This window comes from Lactuca serriola, chromosome 7, assembly GCF_051521515.1.
Source record: "Lactuca serriola cultivar US96UC23 chromosome 7, Lser_US96UC23_V15, whole genome shotgun sequence".
Classification (NCBI taxonomy): domain Eukaryota; kingdom Viridiplantae; phylum Streptophyta; class Magnoliopsida; order Asterales; family Asteraceae; genus Lactuca; species Lactuca serriola.
Window position 1 is genome coordinate 52897053 of NC_136414.1, and position 9436 is coordinate 52906488.

General features: G+C 31.7%; 1 protein-coding gene across 1 annotated transcript; it reads right to left on the minus strand.

Moving 5' to 3' along the window:
• Positions 1–3182: 3182 nt before the first annotated feature.
• LOC145062855 (EPIDERMAL PATTERNING FACTOR-like protein 6) lies at positions 3183–4674 on the minus strand. Its single transcript, XM_079010443.1, has 3 exons — positions 4468–4674; positions 4227–4270; positions 3183–3490 (listed from the first exon to the last, which is right to left on the minus strand). Exons 1-3 carry the CDS (start codon positions 4583–4585, stop codon positions 3284–3286), a joined length of 369 nt encoding a protein of 122 aa, XP_078866569.1. The 5' UTR covers positions 4586–4674; the 3' UTR covers positions 3183–3283.
• Positions 4675–9436: the final 4762 nt, after the last annotated feature.

Here is a 9436-nt window from a genome sequence, read left to right on the forward strand (position 1 = left end):
TGTCACGGTTCAGCTTAAGATAGAACTCGACGAGTTTGTGAAGGGACTCGACGAGTTGATTTGCCAAATCACAACTATGAGTAGCCAGGGAACTTGGCGAGTTGGATCGCGAAAGACTGACATCTATCTGGGCGATTCTACTAGAGGATAGTGCACCAGATAAGTATTAACCTATAATACTTTAACCTGTTAATTCCTACGATGATCTGGTAATGAAAACTATATCCTTCAATAATCCCCATGAATATCGAGAGTTCTATCAAATAAGGATTAGCCAGGCTAGATAGTTGGGAGGCATGAACATTTCGACGTATAGCCTTTCTAAAATCCAACAACCAAGCTAACATGACCATTTTAGACACCTCTCTCGTAAGTAGATCAATCAGCATCGTAACTGGAATTACTAACGAATCTAGCATTTATAGGTTCTTAATAACGACTATAATTTTGAATATGAGTTAACCTAGAAGTCTAGTAAGCGTAGCTGTACTTACAGAGATTCCTAGGTGGAAAGATAAATAGTCGTGGGAAAGACCTCGATGTCGAACACTTCAATTTGCCCGATTCACTGCCTCGGAGCTTCGCTAAAGCATTCTGAATACTGAAAAAGGTCGGACTCAAGGGGCATGGGTTTTCTAGAGAGAGATATGAGAGAATGGGATGATAAACAAAATAAGTTGGAGCACTCTATTTATAGCAATATGTGTACAGTGCCTAGCGTGTGTTCCATGCACACCTGAGACGTTTCTCCTCCCGTTTTCTGCCACGTGTCGCAAATATGGTGGTCGATTCCCACCTTCTAGAAGGTGCGCGTTGTGAAACCTATCTGCGCGTGATGCTTCTCGTAAAACTTCAAAAAACTGTATCTCTTTCATACGAACTCCGTTTTCGACGTTCTTTATATTGTCGGAAACCTCTCGACGAGGGCTACAACTTTCCTTTAGATCCCAACAGCTAATTCTCAATCTATCAAAAATCTATATTTTTGATAGGATTAGCATGTTAGTGAACGCTGCAAAAAGCATAACTCCCACATACAGATTCCGTTCTCGATGTTCTTTATAGCAACAGACTCCTATTGATGAGGGTTTCAATTCTCATTTAGATTATTTTTCTTAATAATCTACCAATCAAAAATTTGGTTTCTGCCTGCACACTGCTGTGCTGAAATCCTAGAAAATCCTAACTTCCTCTAACGAAGTCAGATTTGAACGTTCTCTATACACATGAATTCGCTTTTCCGAATACTACGGCTTTCGTTTAGATTATTTATTTTAAATAATATTTTATCTACAATGTCTATTTTAGATTATACTATAAAGAGAGAAATAGGGCGTTACAAATTTGTATTTAAGTTCAGATGTCTATAAATAGATATGAATAGATATAAGAATGTTGTTATTACTCAACTAGGGGTTCAAAAAATGATTTTTTAATAATATTCTAATAGAATATCATTCTAACAAAATAACATTTTGATAGAATAAAATCGATTTATGCTTACAAATTACATTTAAAATCGAGTTAATTTAAAAAAAAATGATTTTCTAAATCAAGAACATTAATTATCCCTTAAATCTGGATTGTTTTAAAAAAATTGTCTTAATTGACTAAAATACCTTTATGATGAATTTAGATGGTGTTTTTGTGTTATTTTTAATTTAATAATAATTATTAATCACTTACTTAAAATAAATAAAATGATTGGTCCACAATTAAACATATATACACATAATACTTGTCAAAAACACATTAACCTAACCATATATCTTCTTTACTCTAATAAATGAATGTTTTTTTTACCACATGTCACACTCTTATTCAATTTAACAAATATCATTTTATGGTTATTTTGAATTAATTTTTTTCCACATGTCATTTTATAGGTTTTTCTATTTTATTAAATTCCACATAATGCTTTCATGTAATAATTGCAGTAAATGTATAAATATATGAATATCAATTTCATTAACGAACTTACCTTTTAATCTCAAAATTTTCATATTAAACCTCATTAGTTTTTTTTATTTAAATTATTTGTTTAAATTTAGAAGATAAAAAACATTTCAATTATAATAATTCATTTTTTTTTATTTTATTATAAATTCAAAGTTCTCATATACTTTGACATTTATATTTAACTTTGTTAAAAAAATAACCTATGTAATACATGAGTCTCACAACTAATTATTCTAATAAATGAATACCTTTATTCTAATATTAACAATTGTTACAATATTAGGAATCCACATTAATATTATATGTCACCAATCACGCCACATGTCAACCTATTAATTCTCTATTTTAAATTTTAAAATTTAAATTTCTACCTTTAGTTACATTACATTAAATTAATAATTGATTATTCGTTTTAAATTTCAAATTTTAAATTTGACACTGTAATTACATTAAATTAATAACATTAGAGTAAAAGATAAAATAAAATTAATATTATATATATATATATATATATATATATATATATATGTGTGTGTGTGTATATAATTTCATGTATTTATTTAAATAAACAATTATAAGTTTATATAACTAAAAAAGATCTCTTAATTAATTATCTATTTATAATTATTTATTTGAAATAATTGATTAATAACTTTAAGTTTATATTTTTAAGTTTTTATTATGAAAGTTTAATTAATTTTATAACCGTAGTTATCACAGGTTATATATATATATATATATATATATATATATATATATATATATATATATATATATATATATATATATATATATATACCCATCTTCCATAATAAAGATTTGAAACAAGAAATGAGAAGAAACATTGTGAGAAATGATATATAAAAAGATAAAGAGAGAAACAAGTAGATAAACAAAGACGGAAAAAATGTTCAAATAGAGTCGTAAAGTACAATTTTTGAAGTCCATGGTCTTTTTTTATTTTATTTTTTCAGTAAAAATAGTTATTTTATAGTGTTTAATTGATGCAAAAGGTCATTTTAGTGAATATCTATTTTTTTAATCATACATAACAACTTTTAATTTTAGTGAATATCTATTTTTTTAATCATACATAACAAATTAAAAGTTGTATTCCATCTATTTGAGAGTTTGCGTATCTATTAAAAAAAATCAGGAAATAAATATAAAAACAGATTATCAAGAATTACCATATAATTCTCAACAAATAACCACCGAAAATGTTAAACATAAATTAATTAATTATGGCATTGATTAAGGAAAAAGGAAAATTGTACATGTAAGACAAAGGAATTAGGACCACTTTTGACAAACAAAAAGAAGTTCAAGGGTTAAAGAAAATAGAGCCACATTTACATTTCCAGCCTTCAGGCTCATAGTTGGCATATTGTGGACCAACTTGAGCTGTAGGGACTTGAATCGGGAAACATGGGGTGCACCCTCTGCACTTGTGTTCACATCTTGGTGGTCTTGACCCAAGTCTACTTAGGCCTTCTTCTTCCTTCACCATATTCCCAATGCTACCAATTCCCTTTTCATATAATAAAAAAATATTAGATTGTCCATTTAATGACCATTAAAAGATGTTAGATCAAAATGTAGAAAGTGGTTTTAATGGACCAAATTACATGATATAATCATAGAAATATACATGTCCGTATCTGGATATATCTGTTCTTGTCTAAACATATGTATGTTCACTTATGTTTAGACATAAAGATTTTATTATATAATTTGATTATTTGTCGTATAAATTGGTTCTGTGTTTAAATTTGACATTTGAACGATGTGTTTTGATTTTTATTGGAAATAGAAACTGCTAGTTGATTTAAACCGTTTATTGTTTTGGGTACTTGCAATGTATTTTTATTTATGTGTATTTTTCTAACATCCTATTTTAATTTCTTTTTGTTACAGCATATTTAGAAAAATCTAACACATTATGGCAATATCATCTTAATACAAAACAAATTTTATTGCTATAATTGATTATTTTTTTTAAAATATAATGTGGCTGAATTTAAAATAGCGTAATTAGGTAGAATATTCAAAATATAATATCATAATAAGAAAAAAAAAATACACTGATATAACAGAAAAAAATATAGAAGTAACCTCCATCTTTTTTCCACCATAAATTTCAAACCAACCAAAACTGAACTACTAACAGTTAACATTAGATGGTTTAAATCAATAACGTCTTTATATTTTATTTTTAGTTACGTACATTATTTATTTAAATTACACATCAAATAAACAACAATAACCTGTCGCATGAGAAAAGGTGGTTGAGGAAATGGTAAAATTTCACCTGCAAAAAGAAGCACCATTACTACACACCAAAGAACCTTCAACTTTTTTTAACAAATGTAATTTGAGTTTTCATGACAAAAAAAATGGTTTAAAATACATAAAACAAACTCTACATAACAACCAACTTACAGAAAACGTAATTAAATCATTTATCAGACGTTGCTTAACCATGTAAAAAATGGGTAGGAAACTAACCTTGTTTAAGTGTATCATGTGAAGGTGGAAAACGTATATTTCTTGCACATACACCACTCATCATCATCATCATCATATGCCAAACTATAATCAGAAACAACAAAATTCTTTTATCCATTTCAAAGAGAATTGTGGTGTGTGGGCGTGGGTGGGATGGAGTAGTAAAATATACTACATATATAATACATATACATACATAAATGATACATATATATACAAATAAAAAATCTTTTTTGGGTAGAGATAAGAGAGACAAATTAAATAGGGTTGTCAAAGTGATGTATGGACTGCAAAATTTGCTTCATTTTCAACCTGAAATGACAAGTCACATTTGATAGTGTATATTTATAGCTAGAACACAAATCTTGAAGGATGATGTTGTACACAGTGTATAAAAAGTAGTACGGATCATAGCATTCTATTTGCATGAAATGGAACAGCAGGAAGAGCAGAAAAAGCTAAATCTCAGTTTGAAAAAGAGAATCTCAAGTTGAGTTGATGTAGGTACGGTAACTGAAGGCCTGTAAAGATCATACTATAGATGGTGATACATCTACAGTATATGCATCGAGTGGCAAAATATATTAACAATTAACTTTATATATTCATTACAATTTTTTTTTTTTTGGGTAGGAAAACATTTGTTTTCTAATTTTAAAAAAATGTTAAAGTTTGACTTAGATTTTGGCGATCAAAATAAATAATCTGACTTGGAACAAAGTAAAGAAATTTATGGTATGGACATGTTTTCTTATGTAGGATTTACTTGTAAATGAGCTAGATCTCATAGTTAGGGTTTTTATGGTTTTAACTATTCATACTTGTTAGGGTTTTTATGGTTTTAACTATTTGTAAATAGCTAAGTAGTTGAAGAGTTTTTCGTTTTCCGTTTGTAGACATAAATTATATCGGCTGAACCATGTAAATTCTTTGTGCCAATTTTCTCCCGTTTTTTTTATTGTTTGCTCAACAAATGATATCAAAGTCATGACTATTCATGTGACTTATTTTGTTTGTTGAAGAGATGCTATTTTACAAGTTTTTTTTATTGTTTGCTCAACAAATGATATCAAAGTCATGACTATTCATGTGACTTATTTTGTTTGTTGAAGAGATGCTATTTTACAAGTTTGATTCAGAGAACATTAATGGACTGAATGATTTCATGTTATGGAAGGTGAAGATGAAAACTCTTCTAGTCCATGGCAATCTAAAGACATTGGAAGGATACACAAAATAGGCAAAGGAGATGAACTGCAACGGGAGGTTGTGGATCAAACGACTATTGTTGGACTATGGGAAAACTTTGCGACAAGTATCAACATAACTATCTCATAAACTAGTTATGTCAGAAGCAATGTTTTAATACCCTATGGGTGACAGAAAGTAATCATGTAAAAGATCTTTTGGAGAATTTTAATTGTATTATTCTTGATTTACAAGACGCTAAAGTTAAAATTAAAAATGAGGATCAAAATTTTATTGTGTTGTGTTCTTTGTCGAATTCATATGATAATTTCGTTGATACCATGATGTATGTTAGAACAACGATTATTGTTAATGACGTGAAGGATACTTTGTTCTCCAAGGAAACTAAAACATAAGGTTTTCATTAGCAAAGAGGTTTTTGGTTAATTTTTGTTGGTAGACACTAATAGAACACAAGATAGAGAGGGTTGAAACATAGGGAAGTCACATTGCACGTCTAAAGCTTTCGCTAAAGTTAAATAATATCAGTGTTAAGAATACAGACACTTTAAACGAGATTATCCACAACACAAAAAGGGAAATCTTATCCAGTAACATTGACAATGTTCGCGCTCTTTAAAAAAAACATTAATAGTGTTCTTGTGGTTTAAGATAGCTTCGAAGGAGACATATGCGACATTTTGACTGTATGTATAACTAGTTCTGCAGACACTTTAGATCTTAGACATATGTGCATCTCATCATATTAATTTCTCATATGATTTATTTGTTTCTTTCAAGAAATAGAATGTTAAGGTAAAGTTGGGTGATGATTGGATACAACGTATCAAGGACAGTGACACAATGTAGATTAAAAATGCATGATGATACGGTTAAAATTCTAGATTGTATGTATGGTCATGATCTTTGGAAGAATTTGATTTCTTTTGGAACTTTAATGAAATATGGACTTAACTATTTTGGTGAAAATGATCGGATAAATGTAAGAAAGGGTGCTCTCTTGATGATGAACAACAAACTTCAACAAGGAATTCATTTCCTACAAGGCTGATCAGTGACAAGAAAGTGGTTGTATCTCATTCTTTAGAGCAACATGATGACAAAATAAAGTTTTGGCATCATCAATTGGATCACATGAGCAAGAAATGTATGTTGATCTTGAGTAAGTATGAATTACTTGGTAGAGAAGTAACTAAAGGAAAGAAACGTAGGGAGAAATTCGGTTCTTGTAAGCATACAACTAAATAAATCCTCGATTATATTCACTTAGATTGTGGGGCCCGTATCAGGTGAAATCAGATGGTGGTTGCTTGTATTTTGTGAGATTATTTGAGAACTTATCTAGAAAGGTTTAGTTATGTTTTCTAGAAAAAAAATACAAAGTATTTAGGAGGCTTAAGGAGTAAAAGAAAATGGTTGAGTAATGGACAGTAAACAGATCAGGAGACTCAGAAAGGATAATGGACTAGAGTTTTACAATGAACTTTTGATGACTTCTATAAAAGGCAGTGCATTGTATGACACTGTAACATACTAAAATATGGTCCCAAAAATTTTCGTTTTAATATAAGATAAAATAGTAATTTTCCATATCATCCAAGCATTCGAAATAAACCAGTGTATCAATTTTCATAAAACAAAATGCATCATCATAACAAAATCACAATGGTGTGGGTGCAATGCAGTCACCCTGAGCTCTTCCCTCTAGAACCAGAAGTACCTAAAACATAAATTGAAAACTGTAAGCACGAAGCTTAGTGAGTTCCCCCAAACTACCACAGACCAAACATACAATAAACAAATAGTGGGCGTCATCCAGCTTCGGACCCCGTGCGGCATCGAGTTGAGCTCGGTAAAATGGGCCCCACTAAATTGATGAGTATTAAGCATTACAACATTCCTATGGTGCACATGCAACCCTAATTGCTTTAGATCTAGGATTTTCTCAAGTTATACATGCAAATTAATTTTCCAAAGCAAGAACCATAATTTAGCTTATAATATTCGGATTCAATAAACAAACTAGGGTTAGTAGAATACCTTTCTTGTTAACTAGTATAAACAAGCAATCCTTTCGTTGATCTTGATCTTCAAGAGCTTAGTGCATCAAGCGTTGCACCTCTAATGGAGTCACAAACACAAGCGAAGAATCAGGAGAAGAGAGAGAGGCAAAAATCGGCTAAGGTTTCTTCTAGGGATTTGAGTGGCCAATTTCAAGAGCCTTGGGGTTCCTTTTATAATTGAGGCTACTAGGGTTTTCAACTGGAAACCCTAATTCCATTGCTTAGGCCCTAAGCAATCCACATACCCCTAGATGATAGGCCTTGGACGAAAACTCTATGGGCTTCCTATAGATTTTCGTCCACCCCTTATCAATAGGGTTCATTAGCCCAAACTACAACTATCACTAATTTACATAATCATTCCCCATTCTTTTAATTAGTCTCTTATGATCACTAAATTAATTTCAAATTAAATTTTGATCAATACTAATTAAATAATACGATTTCTCAATTAATATATTATTTGTAACACCCAAAGTTTTGAAGACCAAGAAAGGAAAGAAAACCCTAAGTTTAGGGGTCGACTCGGCGAGTCCAAGGAGGGAATCGGCGAGTCCGAGCGGGATCCGGGTCGAGGTGTAAGTGACCAACTCGGCAAGTCGGCCAAGTGGACTCGGCGAGTCTGGTCTGTGCAAGGAAAACCCTAAATTCGGGACTTGGAGCCTATTTAAGCGCCTCATTCTCTCCCCTAGGGTTCCTTTACTGCCTCTTTCACCCAGAACATTAAACCCTAGCCGCCATATCCTCTATTTGAGCCATTTGTTGCCTTGGAAGGTGCATTAAAGCTTGGAGAAGGAAGAAGGAACTTGGAGGAGCAAGAAGGGACTATAGATCTGGGATTATGAGTTCATTCTGAGCATTTGGAGGTAATAAACAAGTTCCTGGACCCTTTTTGCACCTAGATCTATGTGTGTTTGTTGGGGCTTTTTAGCCATAATGTTATTATTTTGAGTTAGAAGCCAGATCTGAAGTTGCTACTTGTGACATCCCCAAAATCACGGCCAGAAAAGACCGGTTTGTTTATGCTTTGTTTAAAAATCAGAGTTACATTTTAAATGAAAGTGTTGCGGAATTTGTCCCAAAACAAAAATATGATAAAGATTTATCAAAAGCATTTCCATAGAAATGTATTTCATTAAAAGACTCGGGATGTCATGTTCGTACAGATCAAAAGCATAAACAGTACAATATAAGCCTTACTACATTATTTCATATCTACAGGCCTATATCCGTAATCCCTCGTCCAAAACATCACACCTATGCTCATGCGCCACTACCTGTAATACATAAAACTGAGTGGGTCAGGCTTGGGAGCCTGGTGAGCACATAGGGTTTTCAACCCACAGTAAATAAGTTTATTAATTTCATCGATCAATAATAACCCGATTACCCGTTCCCGTTATCCTCACTTTACGTCCCTAAACACCTATCATAAGGGACCTAGCCTAAGGATCATCATCGGGACGGACACTACTGCTAAGGGGATTCCTCAGCAATAAATGTCCTAAAGGCAACCATGTGGGGGATGGAGTACACCGGTGAACATATCGTTCACAAACACCTACAGGTTGCGAGTCTGCTAGTGTTCCACTTGACTGTCTAGAAGAGTCTGTGGTCGTCATCCATACTCCGCTAGATGACAGAATCAACAACATCAACATCGAGGCCTCTCATCATTTTATCACACATCACCTATT